General features: G+C 46.4%; 1 protein-coding gene across 1 annotated transcript in view; it reads right to left on the bottom strand.

Annotated features, from left to right (window-relative positions):
* Positions 1-21,506, bottom strand: part of rftn1b (raftlin, lipid raft linker 1b) — a gene marked incomplete at its 3' end in the record, with an annotated part of 95,479 nt that overhangs the window by 19,373 nt on the left and 54,600 nt on the right. The window contains exons 5-7 of the mRNA XM_080005806.1: positions 21,348-21,506; positions 13,422-13,625; positions 1,133-1,251 (exon numbers count right to left, since the gene is read on the bottom strand). The exon at positions 21,348-21,506 is cut by the window's right edge and continues 304 nt beyond it. Of these exons, the coding sequence (XP_079861932.1) occupies positions 1,133-1,251; positions 13,422-13,625; positions 21,348-21,506 (482 nt within the window). The remainder of the gene's footprint in view (positions 1-1,132; positions 1,252-13,421; positions 13,626-21,347) is intronic.

Here is a 21,506-nt window from a genome sequence, read left to right as displayed (position 1 = left end):
ACACACACACACACACACACACACAGAGGCAGTTATACAAGCATCAGTTTCGCAAACCACAAAAGTTGCCCCAAACCAACTTATTTAAGCATTATTTAAGCATCCACATGAGGAGACTTTCACAAAAGTCTCCTCGTGGAATAGTTTTATTGTTTTAAAGACTATTAAAACGCTGCATAGCAATGCTCTCAGCATATTTAAAAACCTCCCACATTAAGAGGAGAGAGTTATTTAATTTACATTTCTCTGCTATTCTCATTTAATTATATGTTGTAGTTATTTAATTTCTGTATGCCCCTTTATCATCTCTGCATCTTATATATATATATATATATATATATATATATATATATATATATATATATATATAGATACACTTGTACCTCGAGTTACGACTGCATCTACTTATGACTAATCCATAAACGAGTGGCGATAGTAGTGAAAATTTGTATCGACTTGCGACCGACTGCTCCAAGATACGACCGTGGAAATCGGCGGCCAGTCAGCAGCCAGTCAGCAGTCAGTCAGCAGTCAGTCAGCAGTCAGTCAGCAGCCAGTCAGCAGTCAGTCAGCAGCCAGTCAGCAGTCAGTCAGCAGTCAGTCAGCAGTCAGTCAGCAGTCAGTCAGTCAACAGTCAGTCAGCAGCCAGTCAGCAGTCAGTCAGCGGGCGACCTACATGGTGTGTGCACGTAGTTCATGGCTTAATCTTATGATTTTCATATTTGCTGTGTTTGTTCTGTGTATTTTGTTTATTTTCACCCTTCATCGTTTCATAATTCATATGGGAAAAATTGCTTCCACATACGACTGTTTTAACATACGACCGTTCTTATAGAACGAATTACAGTCGTAAGTCGAGGTACCACTGTATATTATAATAAACATGGATATTGCATTTTTACATGCATATTAAAAAATGAAAATTTGTTTCCAATTACTCATCAAATATTTGACAGCTCTGCACAGTTTTCCGTGTGGATTTGGTGGGGTTTATATTTTAATTTTTTTTTTTTTTGTCAGCTATTCTTTTTTTGTATTTGTTTGTTTTTGGGACATGTCTGCCCAGCCGACGGCTCCATTCTCCCGCACGAGACAAAGAAACACAACAGAGGGAAGGAAAAAGCCGACTCACGTCGATGACAGTCCACTGTTCCACCACAATGGCGTCGTACGTGGGGGTGGGCGTGCTCGGCTCGCTCTCCGTCGCCTCCTGGAAGATGAAGACGCTTTCCACCGACTTAGGCAGCAAATCTGCAGAGGAGAGAAGAGGACAGAGAGAGAGACAGAGAGAGAGAAAGAGAGAGAATGAGAGAGAGAGAGAGAGAGAGTGAGAGAGTGGGAGGTGGAGAAAAAAAAATCCATCAATGAAAAGAGTATTTACAAGATGGGAGCTGTCTGTCTTGTCTTCCTCGGCCCTCCAAGCCCCCCCCCGGGCCACAGGAAATGTAATGATATAACTTAGTCAACCGGCAACTCTCGCACGTGTCTGGACACACACACACACACACACACGCACACACACACACACACACACACACACACACATGCACACACACACATGCACACACACAGATGCAAAGAAACAGAGCCATTTATTTCAGCGCTGGCGGCACGGGGCATTTGTTTGAGCAACGCTTCACTTGTGAATTATGCAGCAGGACAGTTTGAAAGCGAGGCGGGGCGGCCACGTTCCCCTTCCGATATGGACGCCGGCAGGTTTTGCCAACAAGGGGACAAAGCAGGTTGCCCGACGTAACGGCTCGTTCTCCAAGGCATGCGGGAGGACTCGGGGTTAAGCGCGGCGCCAAATGGCGTTGGGAGCGCGTTTGACCGAGTGGATCCTTCCGCTGTCGTTCTGTTGTTCCTCGAGGCTGTTAATCCACCCGGGGATCGCCGGCGAAACCATCAGCTTCCCGGCGTCCGGGGCGAGACGAGCTCCCTCGCCCGCCGAGCGTCTTTGGTTATTTGTTTGATGTACGCAGGCACGCAGGCACGCAGGCACGCAGGCAGGCAGGCAGGCAGGCAGGCAGGCAGGCAGGCAGGCACACACACACACACACACACACACGCAGTCCCATGGTCCAGTCTTCCCCTGTTGGTCTGAGTGCTTTCTCATTACTCCCACAGCATTTACACACTAATACAGTTTGGCGGGGCAGCAGCGCCAGACACACATTTCATTATTAGGCTGTAATAATAGCAGGAAGAGAGAGAGAAATAGAGAGAATGAGAGAGAAAGAGGGAGGGGGGGGGGTTGGAGCTGGAAAGACGGAGAGAAAAGGGAATAGCGTGAGAGGCCTCAACCGAGGACTGAACGGGGGAAGGAACTTGAATGAATGAAAGAGAGGGAGGGAGGGAGGGAGATGGATAGAGGGAGAGGGGGAGGCGGACAGGCTCTTTTATTTTCCACCCTGAAAAAGCCATTTAGGGCCCAGAGCGCACTCAATTGAAGACATCTTTCAGGCATCTGCGGGCTCGTTCCAACGCAGACATTGTCGTTTTTCAGCCCCCGCCCAGCCCCCACCCGTATACCTCCATCCCTCCCTCCATCCCCCATCCACCCCACATCTCACTCACCTCCTCCATCAGACGGCCCCGCTCGCTGTATAATTGTAAAGAAGAAAGACGAGCGAGTCGCGCAGACGTGGGCCTGAGTGATGAACCGTTCATCGTGCTCCAACGGTATCGCACCGTCATGGAAGACAGACGTCGTCATGAAAGACAGACGTCTTCATGGAAGACAGACGTCGTCATGGAGGACAGAGATTGGTAAAACGATTTTGAAGATATTGCTCATCAAAGTATGTCATTTTTCATCTCTGAGTATTCAGGCTTCAGAGATTTCCTAGCCCAAAATACGTCTATAGAATTATAATTCACATTCATACGTAACACAGTCTACAATGGTGTCCATTATTCGACGTTTCTGTCTTTTTGTCGTCACGGGCGTCCATTTGTAACAATTATGAATTATCAACAATTATGAAATATGCCTATATCCATGTCAATATTGTGTAATATTTGCCCAAATAAAGTCTTCCTTGTCGCCCGGCCTGACGTGCACGGGGCGTGACGAGCAAGGGCCCCTCGGCGGCCCGAGGTGAGACAGCCACGGGCATCCTGTCCCTTCTTATACATTCCAACAGCCGTCCTCCGAGGTGTAATTCAGGCAGACACCCGGCCCAAGGAGAGATCGAGGTGGGGAGAAAGAGAGAGAGCGAGAGAGAGAGAGAGAGAGAGAGAGAGAGGGAGAGGGCGGAGATGAGGAGGTAGCGAGCAGCGCCGAGCCCACCTCAACAAACAGCATTATCTGGCAGCTGCCGACGGAGATCTGAGCAGCGCGGCCAGCCAGACGGACTGAGAATAAGTTGTTTACACTTGCAAAGCAGCAGCAACACGCCCGCAGTGAAATTACTTTCTCTCTCCCCTCTTTCTCCCTCGCTCCCCTCTCCCGCCCTCTCTCCGACAGGTCACAGGTTAAGTCATGCAAATAACGTGTGCGGCGGAAAAAGACGCGAGGGGGGACGACCGCGCTTTCCGGAATGCAGAAGCACCAAAAGCGACGGAGGGATGGGAGAGAGCAACGGAGGAGTGACGGAGAGCGACGGAGGGATGGGAGAGAGCGACGGAGGAGTGACGGAGAGCGACGGAGGCATGGGAGAGAGCGACGGAGGAGTGATGGAGAGCGACGCCGGGCAGCCCAAATCAGCGGCCGGACTGACGAGACAACGGATCGAGTTTAAACTCAACAGCGCTTACATAGACTGACTGACACGCTGAGGGAGAAACACAGTCCCTGTTTTGCTGATGCATGCGTGTGTGTGTGTGTGTGTGTGTGTGTGTGTGTGTGTGTGTGTGTGTGTGTGTGTGTGTGTGTGTCTGTGTGTGTGTGTGTGTGTGTGTGTGTGTGTATCTGTCTGTCTTTAAGACCTTGGCTGCCAATGTGAAATGTCAGAAGTCATGTTTGGAAGCTGCTAGTCCTGAGATTTGGCAACCCTTGGACGTGCTCAGAAACTTCCCGTCCGGCGGCCAAGTGGATGTTGAGCGCAGGCCAGTTGGCCAGAGAAAAGGTTCCTTAGTAGTTTTCTTGAATCTTTAATTCTTATTTATTTCGCTTTTGTTTCCTTCCAGCTGGATTACGGCGCAAAGTCTGCGCTCACGCGCCTCCACAAATCAAAGCCTCGCAGAGACTAGGGCGGGTTCGAAACCGCTGAAGCGAGACTCTCATGTTGGAAAAAAAAAAAAACGGTCGCAGAGGCCGCTTGGCCGCTGAACCGTCGGCGGCTGAATGGTGAGTTTGGTGTCTCTTCACTGATGAAAAGACCAACATAAAGTGTGTCCGACACGAGTGTTGTTTTTGGCCAGTTAAGTAGCGCTAGCGCGGTCCAGGATGGAGGGCATCAAACCAAGAGTGAACGTCACCTTCATCTGATGAACTTTTATAACTGTTTGAACTAACTTTCTTGCTGGAGGCGGGCGCTGTTTGTCTTTAAAAGGAGACTTTTTCCTCCTGGCTTTTGGGTCCAGCCCCGACCACCAGCCCGAAGAGAACTTTCTTTCTTGGTGAACGTCGACGAGATTTTGAATCGATGGTCGACGATATCAAGGTGACCCTCTCACTGACTGTATCGCTGATAGTTATCCCTTTACCAGTACATCTCCATAGACCCAGTGTGTGTGTCCGTTTGCATGGACATTCTGGGTTGGGGGTTTGCAGTGTGTTCTCCCTACCCCTAGGAGAACAGTGTGTTCTCCCTACCCCTAGGAGAACACACCATCGCCGACTGGATGAATCTCTGACTCTAATCGCTTGGGAGTCGGGAGTCACTCTGAAAAAAAAAGTCAAAAGAGTGAATCTTCGTCCCCCTATGAATCATGCCAAATCCCTTGGGCTTGTCTTCCCTGGGTCTTTAAGTTAGTTCTTGATCGAAGATTCTGAATGATGCCAGACTCCCCCATTTCTTCGCAACGACCGAATACTTTTACCATTCTTCCATCACTAACATTTCGTAGACCATAGTAATAATAATGAGCACAGTTCTATGTGTTTTGTGAGGTTTTGCGTGGTTAACAGGATGGCGGCGTGCCGTGGGAACATTTCATTTTAAAGGGAGCGCCGTGGCAGATCGGTGGTTTGGAAACACGTTGTTAGTATGTGTGTTTGGTAGACAGTGTGGAGTGTGTAGGCGGGTGTCTGCGCGTGTGACAGCGAGCGTGCTGGGTATGCGCGGCGGTGGGAGTCGCGGGCGTTCTTTAGTTTGCTTGTGACTGAGTGCGTTTTCAAAGTTTGTTTTGATGGCTGCCAAGCTCCCCACCTGCCCTGAGTGGTGTCTGGTGACATGTTTTAAACATGGGCGCTTACAGTAGCGCCGCCTCAGAGCAGGAAGACTGGCCTCTGACAGCTTATCTATATTTCAAACGGGACAGTTGGAAATCCAGAGAGGAAGCTTGAGGGGGAAAGGGGAGGGCAGGGATAAAGGGACAACAGGAGGGGTGGTCTTGGTGTGTGTGTGTGTGTGTGTGTGTGTGTGTGTGTGTGTGTGTGTGTGTGTGTGTGTGTGGGGTGTGGGGTTGAAAAGGTTAAGAAAGATAATTTCTATGATGTGTGCGGATTGGACAGGGCTTTTCCTCCTGGAGCTAAAGGTTTGGAGGTTGGGGGTCCGCCACTATCTCACCATGTTGCTGGGCAGTCTGCAGCCTAAAGATAATACAGCACTCCTGTAAATGAGCTCTTTGGAGTGGGGGTGGTGTGGTTTGCGCAGCCACACCTGTCTTAGGTCTAGGTAACTGTTCGCCTGTTCCTCTTTAGCCCAACCAACGAGCAACAGGTAAAACCCCCGTCCCCACAGACACAGGAGAGGAGCCCCTCTCAAGACATGCATTACAGCTCCGGGCTTGTTCCACCTTGCCCACTCTCTGCAACAAAACTGGTATGTTTTCAACCCTGTCGCCTGCCGCAGACTCCATTTATATGACACTTTTGCGGACCCAGTGGCCCAAATTATGACCCAAAATGTTGGGCGTCGGTTTGCAACGAGCCGGTTGACATATAGAATATTTGAGTTATATTTGACGCCAATCACTGATGGAATATTTATAGGTCCAGGAACGGTGGGAGGGGTGGGGGATGTTTTGGACCAGTCGTTCTCAACTGGTCTATAGCCTCAGGTTTGGTCCTTAGTCATAATGTCAATGTCAATATTTGAACCCTTCTGATTCATTTCACACAATGATCAGTGCCGTAATTCACAGTGCTTTCATGCCTGAGTACAAAAAGGGATAAAAATCCAATAAGATAACAAGCCATTGAACTAATGGTAAGCTCCCCACTGTGTATTTATTTATTCATTTATTTCTAAATTAAAACACTGTTTAATCTAGAGAGCAATAACACGCATGTCGGCCTAGTGAAAACATCAGGTTAATAACAGGTCAATAACTCCCGCTCTGCCATCGCTTTGCTTTGGCCACCTGGACGTAGGCGACCCTCCGTTGGATCGGGAGCCACCGGTTGAGAACCACTGGTTTGGACCCTACGCTGAATGCAAAGATGCAACCTCTTTAAGGTCACGCGAGGGAACAAATTGGAACATTCACCCGATAAATACCTTCCTACACACGCACACGCACACACACGCACGCACGCACGCACGCACACACACACACACACACACACACACACACTCAGACAGAGTCATGTCTGACGCACCTGCAAGGACTGACGACATCCCACTGCACCCAGTGGGCAGGAAGTCTGTCAGCCAAAGAGAGAGAGAGAGAAAGAGAGAGAGAGCGAGAGCGTGACACGTCTGTCAGAATCAAACCGCAGTTCAACCCCCGTCAACTTCTTGTCTCTTGAGAAATGCGAGCATGTCGTTTCTCTTTCTCTTTCCTGGGAAAAGGAAAAAAAAAACAAAAAAAAAAACGAAAGCATCTTCCGCCGCAAAATAATTCCTCATTGGAATTTCATATTCCATGTATCTCCTTCTATCTCTCGCCCTCTCTTTCCCTCTTTCTTTGGCGGCTTAACCCGAATATAGAATGCAGTGAGGGCTGGCTGTCACGCATATGAATAGCTCAGTGTGCTACGCTGAGCTACAAATCCTCATTGTGGGATGGCAGATAGCTTAAGCTACGGCGTGGAGAAAAAAAGACGGAAAACACACACACACACACACGCAGACGCACACACGCACGCACACACACGCACACGCACACACTTAACGTCAACACCATTACTGTCAGTTCCCCTGTAAACAAACTCCTACGGCCCCCAAACTCCAGGGGACTTCTCGGCATTTAATGTGTGTCTGTGTGTGTGTGTGTCTGTGTGTCTGTGTGTGTATGTGTGAACATTGTAGAGTGGATGTGTGTCCTTCTGTGCACTGTAAGTCTGCTCGTAATTGTTTGTGTGTTTGTTTTTGTGTCATCAAAAATGGGTTCTATCTATCTATCTATCTATCTATCTATCTATCTATCTATCTATCTATCTATCTATCTATCTATCTATCTATCTATCTATCTATCTATCTGTCTGTCTGTCTGTCTGTCTGTCTATCTATCTATCTATCTATCTATCTATCTGTCTGTCTATCTATCTATCTATCTATCTATCTATCTATCTATCTATCTATCTATCTATCTATCTATCTATCTATCTATCTATCTATCTATCTATCTATCTATCTATCTATCTGTCTATCTATCTATCTATCTATCTATCTATCTATCTATCTATCTATCTATCTATCTATCTATCTTATATTATATTCATCCAGATATTTCTGGAAGAAACTTCTGAGGTTGAACTTATGAGGTTATTAGTTTGTAAACACAGTGTGTGTGTGATTGTGTGTGTGTGTGTGTGTGTGTGTGTGCGTGCCTGCGTGCGCGTGTGTGTCTTTTGTTTTATGTCTTTTATGTGTTACTGCAGATTTATTTATAACTGTATGTGCATATGGGAAAATGTGTATCCGTACACATCCTGTGTACTGTATATGTGTGTGTTGTTCTCTCAGACAGTGTATTAATTTTTAATGTGTGTGTTATGACTGTGGGGCCTGTGTGCCTGTGTCGTCACCAGCTCAGGATGTGTGAATCCAATATGGTTGCGGCAATATCCAACCCGCTGTCAACCCACTCAGGGCTCTGAGCCCCCCACCCCATCCAGGATCACTGGATGGGGTGGGGGGCTATCAAACCTAATTTAGCCTGTCCGACTGTGTGTGTATGTGTGTGTGTGTGTGTGTGGGTGAGTGTGATAAAACTCACTAACAAACATAATGGGAAAAACTTGAGTAAGCAAAACTAAAATTCACAATGAAATATTACCCCGCCCACAGTATAACCAGAGCACTGGGTATACTATCTGAAATATTAATATGTACTGTACTGTTTTCATGTTTGCAACAGCAATCCTCTGCCTCTCACTCTAGTAGATAACAAGGATGCAATTAACCTGTTGAGCTGAGCCCGTTTCTTAGGTGTGTGTGTGTGTGTGTGTGTGTGCGTGCGCGCTTGGCGTGTGTGTGTTTGTGTGGGGGGGGGGGCTGAGACGCTAAAAAATAATTTGAGATCAGTCGAGATGACTGTATGTCAATCTTTTCTATCGATTAAAAGTTAACAAACATTATATTTTTAATTGCGCCCGATCAAACTATTACATTTTGAGTCTAAAGAAGCTTCAAATATTATACTCATGCCTACTCAAGCCATTCCCATGCTCAGTTATGTGTGATTAGTTTCTGCACCAAGTTGTGGGTTGATACCATTTCTTACACAGCTTTTGTTACACTTTCTATCCATGACTAACCTTTATCAATAACTTTTAAAAATTGGGAGATTTGTGCGATTTTGACGATTGGGTGATAAGCACTGTTTTTTTGAAAATGGCTCAGAAAAACCCACCTTTCTTCGATGTACCTGGACATCCCCTACGTTTTCTGAATGTTGAGTTTCATGAGGCTGCGATTGTTTTATGTCACAGTCAGGTCAAGTTTTTAAAGATGCTGTCGCCACATTGAAATGGTTACTACGAGGCCGTGTTTCAACACGCATGAACGCAATTGGGCTCTTTGGATTCGGCCGGAGTCTCAGCTTTCCAGCCACACCGATTTCTACTGTTCCGTGACCGTCTTGGTACCACAGTGTGCAGAAATAGGGAACAGAAAAAAGGCGAAAAATAACAATAATGTCAATAATGTCACTGCAGAACAAGTCGTGTTTACGACCCTGAAGCCAACAAATCCTGTGTCGCTGACATGGCAGACATGGCTGTAAAGGTGAGACACATGTCATGCCCATTTACTTTTATCAAAAGAGATGGCAGACCTGTTACACCCCCTTCCCAGCGAGCTAGGCGTCAAACACGGACCGTGCCGTAGACCCACCGGCGGGTTCTTTGGGGCCCAGCAGACATATGCCTGCATAAAAAAAGCTGTGCAAATATTATTTCACGGGGGGGAAAGGAACCGAGTCAAATAAGGATTCGCTGCCTTTACCGCTTTTAATGCAAATGTGTGAGACTCGAGTAAGTTTTAACCAATCTGAATCAGTGTGGCGTGCTTTACAAAAAGCATCGCAGCCGTTCAAGACGCAGTGTCCTTCGTTTGAATGATTAGAGTATCTGTGGTCTAGTTTTAATTATTCATGATTTAAGCTTCAAAAGCTCGGGCCTGCATGGATAATTAATTTCATCAAGGGCCAAATCATGGATTTTTGCATTTTAATGACGTACGTTTGGTGAAGCTCGGCTGCGGCGCCTTCTGACGGTGTATCGGTGTGGGATTACTTTTGCACGACGAGCGGCTGAAAGGCGAAACTAGTGGGGGCCCATTCGGAGGGTGTCTTTCACACCCCCCGCGACACTCGCAGGAATAAACTGGTTGAAATGGAACGATGGACCTTGCAGCCAAATTGTGCCGTGGCCACGAGTAGTACTGCACTTTGACTTCCTGCTCAATCCCTGCCGCTCTTCTTCTGCCAAGAGCCCTCCGGTCCTCCGCTGCCCTGCTGGTTTATTAGACCTTCAACAGCCCACTCAGACAAAGCCTGGAGATCCTGTCTTTTTTTCTTTTTTGTAACAAAATAACATAAGAGAGGCGTTTTCAGGCAACTGCTGAAAACGTTTCATCTTTTCAGCTTAACTTTGAATTTGTCTTCTGGTTAACTGTTTAAGTTGATGTTGAAGTGGTTAAGTGTCCTTACAACACAATATGCATATTCTTTCTATTTTTTTAAGAGGTTTTATTTCTTTAAGTTCATTATATTTTGCTTGCATTGCCCTTTTTTTTTTAATTGTTTACCTTCTATTTATATAAAAATGATCAACCCAGAGGTTTAACAAATAAGTCAAATCAGATGATCAGTGCGTGGCTGGATCAAAAACATGGCAGGAGTTTTACTTACTGAACCTGGAGCTTTCCTTCTGTGATTCTTATTGTTCCAATGTAAATCTTCCCCCGGTTTCTCTGATGCAAGAGCTTACAAATGAAAGCTGAGCGAAAGCTGCTAGGGCTGGCTTCTCTGGTCCAATCTGTCCGGTACGGCTGAATGTTTATCGGTTTTTTTATGAATATTACGGAGCTTTGAGCTCGATTTTTTGGCCAATTCCCGCCCCTGGTCATACCCGGGCGAACGAGCTCCCGGGGGACCAAACCCCTCCAGAGTTCACTGAATCATGGACGGATGAGTTTTTTCATCAAAAAAAATTCCATAACTTTGGTAGGTTCAACAGGAAAGCGTATAAGGGCAGAACACAACAAACAGCAGGAAATCTGTCATCATGCCAGTCAAATTCCAGGCGTTAATATGCATAACTATGTGAATGTATTTGTGCATGTATTTAAAAAGTAGCATAATAATAATAACATAAATTATTAAAAACTGCTTCCACTCGAATAAACCTTGCTGAATTATAAAATAATGATAAATCAACAAACCACAACAATGAAATGAAAATAATAAATGAATTATAAATGTAAATAAATAAATCTTAAATAAATAAATTAATAAATAAATTAATAAATACACACATAAGTAAATGAATAAATGAATACATATATATATATATATATATGCAAACATCTAACAAAAAGACCAGTCACGGACATTAAAAGCACAATTATGCTGTTCACAGACAGCACAAGCTCTGTTACCACATGACAGACTGAAACCCGTTTGGCGTTCTGGATGTCGAACCCGCACTGTAAACAAGTCACTCCAGTCCGGGATCAAACCCCGTCAAACAAGTCACTCCAGTCTGGGATCAAACCCCGTCGCTCCCTGTTCAACACCTCAGATCCTTTCAGTGCCGCACTGCGCTGTCGCGTGCGTCCCTGACGTTTGATTGAGATGGTCCTCAACGACGACGAGCTCCAGAAATCACAGGAGGGTTAATGCTAAAAAGGAGCGATGGACGGCCATCCTCTGGCTTTGGGAACTGTAATGCTCAGTTATGTAATGGTGGTATCCAAACAACACTCTGGGAAACTGAATAAAAAACCATCACTTCAGGTTACACCTGGATCCTCCTCCAAAGGAACCTCCCCTCTTTAAATCCACAATGAATAAAATAAACACTGACTCAACTGTGACTCTGATATGCAGTCCTGTCAAATGCAAAATCAAAATCAATGTGTTTATTATAAGTATCTTTAGATAAAAGTGAGAAATGACAAAACGTGATGCAATGTGATATGAGGTAATGTAATCTTATGTAATGCTATGGAATACGATATGTAATATAATAAGGTGAAGAATGATGTGGTGTGATGTGATAATGTAAAATCATGTAATGCCATGTAAGGTGATATGAAGTAATGGTTTGTAATATTATATGATGTGATGTAATGTAATGTGAACTAAAGTCATGTAACTTGATGTAACATAATGATGTCATGTGACGTAATCTAATGAAATGAAAAGTAATTTGATGTCATTTAATGTGATGTCACTGGATGTCATTTAAAGCAATGTCATGCAATCTGATGTAATGCGATGTAATGTGACATAACGTAATGAAATGAAAAGTAATTTGATGTCATTTAATGTGATGTCATTGATGTCATTTAAAGTTATGTCATGTGATTTGAGGTAATGTAATGCACTGTGATGCAATGTAATGTACACACAGAAGGTAGGGGCTGGTTTGATATTACACTAGGAGCTTCTGCTGTGAGGAGAAAAGGCTCACACCTATGTCAAACCGTGCTTCTTCAAATGCTGAATTTCAAGTGGTGTACTGAATAAAATACTGTGAGCTGTGAGTAAGTGTGAAGATATTCTGCGCCGTCTCCACTCCGCGGCTGGCTTTTTTTTTTTTTCCATCCAAATTATTATTTTTTTTGGGCCGTTGGAGAGATTCACATCTGAGCATGAAATATGCAAAATGAATTATAATAACCTAATAGGCGGGAGAAAAAAAAATGTAATCATAATAGTACACTTCATTACTCGAATCTGGCTGCTATAAAATATGTAAGAAGGGCGGTAATTTGTTATCAGGTTAATTATCTGTGGTTCAGAGCCGGTGAGGCGCTCACTCGCTCAGATTATTGAATGATGACTCTTATTTACTCTGGCAGTGGCGTCACAGCCGAGGACAGGACACGCCCCCGGGCTTTGCCGGGGGGTTGCAAGGTGGGGTTTTGGCGGAAGTGGAGAAAAAAAGTTCAAATGGGGGACGATCAATAGAACCCGACCACAGTATCAAACGGCATTAACTGCGGTCAACACCGGATTTCAGATCACATGAACACACAGCGCGTCGCAGCGCGGCAGCGTATTCGTGAACACAGTTTGGAGTCATGGCAGCCGTCACCGGGCCTTTGATGTATTACTCATATCCTCATGTGCCACAGCGGGGGGACGGTGCATCAATATTTGAGAGGAAACCTTATAATTAAAAGTTTGCACGTCAACAGGTAACTCCAATGCATAGTTTAAGGTATTGTCCTCTAAAATTACGTCTTCGGTTTAAGAGACGGCGCAGTGTCACGGTCAGATCTCCACATTTTGAGAAATATTTTCAGGGGGTTCTCATCTCCCGCCGCAATGGCTGATCGGGGGTTGACGAAAGAGCAAAATCAGCATATATGTGTTTTTTCACATTAATCGTCATCAGTAGACCCAGCAAAGACCTGCATGAATGCTCTAGTTTAGTTAGACAGACAGACAGAGAGCTAGATGGATAGGCAGACAGATAGACTGACAGACAGACAGACAGACAGACAGACAGACAGATAGATAGATAGATAGATAGATAGATAGATAGATAGATAGATAGATCAAACAAGCAGTAGTCATTAAATAAAAGTAAAGTAAGTCGTAGCTCAATAAGTAGTTGTTCAAGGTGAAGTGCAGTTCCCGCTCCAGCCTGCAGGGAGGGGGGATCCTGAGCACCGTAGCGGCGGGTTTCGTACCGTTCTCGCTGCCCAGGTGGAAGTACCCGTCGACCAGCGAGGCTCCGTTGTTGAAGTGCTGGGTCATGTGATCCAGCCAGTTCGCCTCCACCCCCTTGACGCCCTCGTCGCGGTTCTGGACCCTCAGCGGCACCTTGACCGTGTAGTACTTGGCTTGGCCCTCACGCACCGGCGGGTGGTTGAACAACGCCAGGAGCTCCACCCCTTTTTAAAAAAAGAGCAAACAAACAAACAAACAAACAAACAGAAAGGAAAACCCACATTAGACTGGCACAGGTTTAGCCTGGTCCAACACCAGAACAGCTGTGGTTCGGAACACGTCTCTCAAAGAGGCATGAGGCGCGCTCTCTAAGAGTGCATGATGTTCCTCCGCTGATTCTATCTCATCTTAGAATACTGTACAGACCCAACCAGCAGGGAAGAGAAGCCCACTTTTTACTGCCAGCTTGCTGAACCTCAGCTGTATTTTGGTATAATCCTGAGGGGAATTTTAACTTCAGCCCTCAAGGGTTTTTTTACCTCCTCCTTTTTAGCTGCAAGCAGATAGAAGGAATATTCCAGTAACAAGCTGGGATGAGGTCTTAGCCGGCGCTGGCAAAACGCCCCGCTGAGATCTTTGGGGACGATTTGTCTGCAGCAGTATCGCAGACGTAATCCACGCGGGCTCGCCATGACGGAATGCTTAGAGGGGTTGCCCACTCTGACTGGAAGTTCCCAGGCCAAAATACATATCAGCGGGGGAAGACCCTGTTCTCCATCAGGACTTGGAAATGAGACGTTACCATTTTGGGCATAATAAATGATATCAAAAGTAAAAAGTGCTGTGTATCTGTGGAGTGTTTAATGTTTTTAATGAGTATCTGAGGGATTTTTTTTGTGCCTTGGAAAAGACTTAAAAGACTCAATTTCAAGCGGGCGGCATTGCGCGTTATCAGACTTATTTTCCCTCCCAGTAGTGCACACGCTATAGGATTTAGCAGGACTGGGGGATCACAGTGGATCATACTTTTTGGGATTATCATCATCATCCCACGTGGAAAGATGCATCGCCACCTCGCAGCCTACGCTTGTCGCCTGGCACACACTATAGGAACCAAAATCTTAAGAAGACTTGGGATAATATCAAACCAAACCCCTACTCTGACAAGAGTATCAAGGATATCAACGGCATCCTCACCATTCTCTCAATGTATTTAAAGTGAGTCTGGGACTGGGATATCGGCGCTCAAGTCCTGCGGTGTAAAGGAGGCGGCGCTTCAAACAGAGTCTTACCGATCAGCGTCCGAGCTTACGTGCCGCACAAAGACATCGCATGTGTTTGTGCAGGATGTCAGCACCACGTGCTGCCGGGGTGACTGTACGTAACAACGCTGTACATGAAACAACTATGTTATTGTAACCGAGTGGATACACAGCCTCACCTTGAATAATGAATTAAAAGCTTTCCAGCGAGAACTTGTTTACATCAAGCAGAAATATACATAATGCAGCGCGGCCCAGAGGGAGAGGCAAACTTGGGAGAATGTGCCTACAGTGTGTCACCGGCACTTAGCGCTATTACAATAAATCACCGCGGAGGGACGGGTTTTGATTTATTGCGCCGTGAGTGAGTGCGAGGTTTGCCTTTCATCCCGTGAAAAGAACTAAAACAAAAAAAAATGAACGGACACGGTTTGAGGCGGCGGCGGATTAAGACCGACCGCCAACGCCAAATGAAGGGGGGGTTCGGACGGAACGTGCAAACAGACAAGTACATGTTTATTGATTAGGTTGGGAAACCAGGCAGGCTGGCTTATAATAAAAGGCCCAAACAACAAACATGGAGACAGACACGGATGTGATTGAGGGCTGTAGAAATAAACTTGCTTGACACATGTGTATATGGTCAGGGGCTTTCACATGCACACACAAAGACTGATATGGGCCAAACTGAGAATACTTAATTTCTTTGCATATGAAGCTGAGGGCACTTGCTGGGAACACCGTTTTGAAAAAAGATTCTCAATAGATTCTCACTTAAGCTAAATAATTTGACTAAACTATTTAAGTTGCAATGACACTGTTGATGACGCTGTTAGCGGTGGAATTATTGTTTCGATAAGTCAAAGGGTAAACAAATGAAAACAATACAAAATCACGTTTGACAAAATCAGAAGTTCCTTTTTTTATTTTAAACCATTCATTTTTGCGATGAATTGTTTTGTGGTGATGACTGCCGCGTCCAATTACAGCTCGAACGCCGCGGTTAAGTGAGGCAGCTCTTTCTCGAGAGGATGGACGCTATTTTTCAGTGCTTTTTTTATCCGGTGGAAGGGCTTTGGTTTGTTGAAGTTCTCAGCAACATGCTGCTTAATTTGTTTATTCGGTTAAGGGCCTGGCTATCTGAGGGCTGCCAAATATAATCACAGCCTCCTGGAACTGGCGGGGGACCGGCTCCTCCGGGGGCGGGGCACTGGGTTAACTACGTCCCTTTACGCCGAAATAACAAAGTCTGCTGTCGCACCACACAATGACCATGAATCAGTGATGATTAGAGGGGTTTTGTGTCTAATAACATTTAAGATAAAAAAAAAAAAAAAAAAAACACTGTGTAAGAAAACAGCAATCAGTGAGGTAAGATCGCACGGCATGCGGCACGGTGGCATAGCGCTTGCACCGTTGCCTCACAGCGCGAAGGTCCTGGGTTTTATTCCCACCCGCGGCGCTGTTGGCACCGTGCTGTGACTGTGGTGTGGGGGATGGCGTGTGGGGATGGCGTGGTTCGAGAGCTGTGTGGCTGTGCACCTGTTGCTTGTTAGACCAACAGGCGTGCAGCCACCATGATCCTGGGCCTTGGTAATTGGTGGCCCAGGATCAGTGTGGCTGCACGCCTGTTGGTCTAACGAGCAACAGGTGCGCAGCCACACTGTTCTCAAACCACGCCATTCCCACGACGCACGGACCATTCTGTGTGGAGTTTGCGCGTTCTCCCCCGAGCTCACACGGGGTTTCCGCCGAGGAAAACCCCCGCACAAAAAGGATCAGCGTGTGACCAGGGATAGACATTTGGAGTTGGGCCCCGGGCGCCCACTGCTCCTGGCTGCCCCCTGAAGGAAGGGGGCCAGCCCTACCATTTGTAGTGTGTGTGGGTTGCACACGCCCTCTGGGTGCATGTGTTGTGGTGTGTGTGCTGGATAAATAATTTTCTTCTAAAAAAAACGTCAGGCCCGGTCTCTCTTGTAAAAGAGATTTTGAATCTCAAATGAGACGAATTTCGTAAAATAAAGGATAAATGAGACAAACAAGACGCTTGCTATTCTGCTGGAAGTTTCAAACTTAAAAATAGTAATAGTCATACAAGGTGACGTAAGGTAAAACAAAGTAAATGAAAGATATTACCAAAAAAATGAGATATTTACAAAAAAGGAAGCATGTTCAAAAAGTAAAGTTAAATATAGTGAAGTTGCTGATTGCCGGATTTGCATTCACATTTGTTTTATACTTCTTCTTAAGTGTATGCTCCGACAACGTCTCCCACCACCGCAAATCCAACAGAGGTTTCTTTTTCAGTCCTCGCTCGAGTTGGGACACAATTAGCTTCTTAAATGGGTCTCTTTGAAGCCGTCGCCGTCACCGGGGACGTTGGGGGGGGTCGTGATAAAACACACATCGCCGCTGTTTTTCCAGTTGGAAAAACAGCGGCGATGTGTGTTTTATCGTTCGGTGTCAGGGCCACAAGGTTAAACAAATATTTACAGCGCAGCTTCACTCGGCTACCCACGGGTGGGCCGGGGGTCACGCTTTGCCTGTGAACCGTCAACCACGCGCACGCACACACACGCGCACACACACACACACACACACACACACACACACACACACACACACACACACACACACACACACACACACACGCGCACACACACACACACACACGCACACACACACACACACAAGCACGCCCTCTAATATACAGAGCGTCACACTTTGATTATGCATTAGCCAATATCAAGTCCTTTGAAGCTGATCCCACGAATCCATCAGATCAGCAGACGACAGACGGGCCTTTCAGGAGGTTTTTTCAAGCCGAAAAAAACCTTGTGGCCTTCTAACCGGCGGCTCACGAGAGGGATGAGCGCGTGAGGCTCGGCCGCCCGGGGGGGACGCGGGTCACCGGGGACCCGGACACTGGTCATCCGCGCGGCCGGACCCTGCCACCGGGATGCCGCGATGGAACAGAGGACGTTTAGAGCCATGGAAACTCCACACTGTCCCTCCGTGAAGCCCCGATTGAGATGGTGGCGATTTAGGGATTTCAGAGCAATCTGTGATGTGGTTCATTGTTATTATATACAATGGAAAAAAGAAGGTCTTTGATAAGCGGGTATCACGACAGAAAATCAACAATAACATTTTTTTTTGCAATGGAACGTGAGATGAGTTTTGGTTTTTTTTCGTGCGTGTTTTGATTTGGGAGGAACTGCCACCGTTGACGTTTCTCCCTTTTTGTCAGATGGCAGCTTATCACGAAAGAGCCAGGAAAAGTAGAAGACAGGCCGACATCAGCAAAATAACTTAAAGCTCCTTTTTAAAGCCCAAACCAAAGTCCTTCACAGGTAGCAGCAACACATGAGCAGCCCCCCCCACCCCCCTTCTAATGCTGAGTTCAGACTACTGGATTCTGGCCTGATTTTCCGCCCGCCGACAGCTTTTAGGAGCTCGTCGAGCAAAGCCCCAGATCTGAGGAAAATGGTAGCGCTCCCGCGAGCGACGAGCATGCGGTATGAACTGCTCACGACGCGACGCACGGAGCAGCAGCCGGAAGCACATAACATACCCATTTCACTTTTCTTAATATATTTTTTTAGATATTATCTCGCGTGCGTTTTCGTGTCAAAACGTAGTTTGGTAACCCTACCAGACAGACTCGTCGGGAATTCCCGACGAGTCTGTCTGATCTTGTGACCCCCTGTCACCGATCAGTCATGTACTGTGAAAGCACAAGACTGCAAGATTCCCCATCACAAGACAGAAAGTTGTGTAGTGTGAACGGTGCAGTGATCTGACACACACGGCATAACGTTAGTCTCTGAGACGTCCCTGTGTCCTCCTGCTCAACTATGTCCTCACTTTCACTGCTGATGTCACTGAATTAACACTGAACTTGTAGAAGCTTTAGCTGTGACTGCTGATGTAAAGTAACATAACATAATGTAATGTAATGTAACATAATGTAATGAAAAATAATGTAAAATAATGTAACATAATGTAATGTAGCGTAACATCATGTAATGTAATGTAACATAATGATATGTAACGTAACATAATGTAATGTCATGTAACTTAATGTAATGTAACGTAACATATTGTAATGTAATGTAACTTAATGTACTGTAACATAACAAATTGTAATGTAATGTATGGTCAAACCATTAAACCATCTGGTCTTAATTTCCATCCAAAGCATCAAAGCGGCTCGATGCATCTTCCCTTTTGACGCCAAGGCCACACAGTCCAACCATAGATGAACTATGAACAATTATAAACACAAAATAACACCGTGCAGCTCATCACCAAGCCTGCTGTGTTTCTTTTGTGGAACAATGTATTTTATAAATTGGGACACAGTTGAAGCGATAGCGTGATCGATCTCGGACTTTCCGAACGACCGGCTTTTTAAAGGTCAACAAAATCGACGCCGCTTCGGTCGCTATTGAATGGCCGCCACAAATTTTGGGTGCCAACACTCACCGCGGGTCGAAGCCCACACGAAAGCTCTCGACGGCTTTCCTTCAATTTCGCCGCTGAAAGCCAATCAGCTGACCGCAACGCTCTCATTGGAATTGATTGAATTTCGTGCGAAGGATTGCCGTCATAAATACTGCCGTGGCCCAATGCCCGGCAGTCGGGTCGAAGTTCTCCCCTCTCTCTCTCCCTCTATCTCTCCCTCCATCTCGCTCTCTCTCTCTCTCTCTCTCTCTCTCTCTCTCTCTCTCGGTCACATGCCTCGGTGTTCACCTCCAGCTCTCTGGATTAAGCAGCAGAAGCCAGCGGTAGACCGGTCCCCCGGGGCTTCTGAGCAGACAGGGCATTAGCAGAGATGGACACGGGGGCTTGGCACACGGTGTCAGTGTTGTCCCGGAGATCCAGGCGGGGGATGATGGCTTTGGGCAAAGGGAGGTGAGGGATGAGGCGGTGGGCGGGGATTATCCTCCCCCACCTCCACCGCAAAACCCGACTGCAGGGAGGCCCGGATGGACTGCACCGGGGCTGTCGCGATCGGGAAATTTAAGTTGGCCATTTATTTCAATACAAATAATGGCATTTATGGTCAATTTCATGCTACCTTGATAGCATAGTACATAGTAAGCTGTTATCGTAAGTATTATAATAGTAAGCCTGTACAGTGTAATAACACAGATCTATCTTACATTGAATATCGGAACGTAAGAATTTGGGTATTCGGTTAATGGTCCTCAACCGGACTAATGGAAATGCGCCTAGATATTACGTTATTACCTTTAATAAATATAATATTGTTAATAGAAAAATATGATTGTTGAATCAAAATGATTTCAGGAAATAATCACCAAATATTAGATGAGCATGTCATATGTTCCTGAATTTCGACTCACACCACTCATCGATTGTCCAATGTGCGGCTTTCCATTCTAACGGCACATTTCACACATAGTTTTTTTCCCCCGGCCGTGGAGGAGAGAAATAAGAACCTGGGATTTTTGGTTCTATGTGTGTGTGTGTGTGTGTGTGTGTGTGTGTGTTTGTTTGTGTGTGTGTGTGTTGGGGCGGGTGGGAGTAGGTGTTTCCCCATCAGTTAATCCGAAACGCTCACATAAAGCTCATGGTATTAGAACTCACGGTAATTTCAAATACATTTGTGCAGGAAATGGAAATATCACAAATAACCGGTAGAGGTGCGGGCACCAGCAGTGTACTTCTGGCTTTTTAGAAAATCTACCGTGAAATATGCTGCTTTCCGAAAGAAAAAGACCAAACCCGCCAACAGGCCGTTGTAGTGAATTTCACAGGCTCTCCGCTTCACCGGCTAAGTACGGTGTGAATTCATTTCCCCCCTCCCGGCTATAAGACGGATTCCCTTTGTGTACCGGATGGGGGGAGGAGGGGGTGGATTATGTCCCAAGGCAGCATGATTTTGTTTGACATTGTGGAGGATCCCAAACACGGGAAGCTCGGCGGCCCCGGCGGCTCCGCAGCTGGCGTTCTCCCGTTCTCTCGGTCAGGGCGCTTCACCCGTCGTCGCCGAGATCCTTCCGTATACCTCTGCCTTCACCGCAGACTTTGCGATCGGATTTTTGGTTTGAGCGGTGGATTCGCGGCGATCCTCGCGGGCGAGATGAACTTTTACACATCGTTTCTAATTCACTTGACCTTATTGCGTTAGAATGTGTGTATCATTTGTCACGTGTCCGTACGAGACCCCGGGTGTATCGAATGATGATCCCTGTAGAATGCACCCATGCTGTGCCTTCGTGTTCACGTGGGCATCCAGCTCCGGGAACACTTTGTCAACGGTTGTTTGTTGCAGTGCAGAGGCGGCCTCCCCTTAAGTGCATTCACCACATGATGTACATTGTTTAACTTGAGTCAGCGCTGCAGGCCACATATTGACACCGAAAACAGTCGAAATACAAGCTTCAGAGGGGTTTGTGTTTCCAGATTAAAAATCGAACGACTTACCTCCCTGTGGAGAGGGACCCCCATAACTGCAACTAAAAGTGATATGGTTCCGCCCCTCAACGAGTCCAGAAAAAAGCACCTGAATGAAGCGCGCAGCTTTGCACAGTGAATCCCGAAAAGAAGCGCACCGGAGCCTGGTCCGAAAAAACACGAGTCTGCGCCTGGCTTTCCCAGCGCAGCACGCCTTTAAAACAAGGTTTAAAACAAGAGATGTTTGAAGCCGCTCACCGTCGCCCCTGCGCGGGCGGAGGCACCGCAGCCTCCCCTTGGTCTCACCGGCGTTGGCCTTGTTGTTGTTGTGGGTGACCGAGTCCTCCTCCGTCAGCTCCTCGTCGCGTGGCTCCGGGCGGGGCGAGGGGGCGCCACCTTCCATCTTATCCTCCGCAG

This window comes from Zeus faber, assembly GCF_960531495.2.
Source record: "Zeus faber genome assembly, chromosome: 8".
Taxonomy (NCBI): domain Eukaryota; kingdom Metazoa; phylum Chordata; class Actinopteri; order Zeiformes; family Zeidae; genus Zeus; species Zeus faber.
Note: the sequence above shows the minus strand (reverse complement) of the source record. Positions and strands in the feature narration are given on the sequence as shown.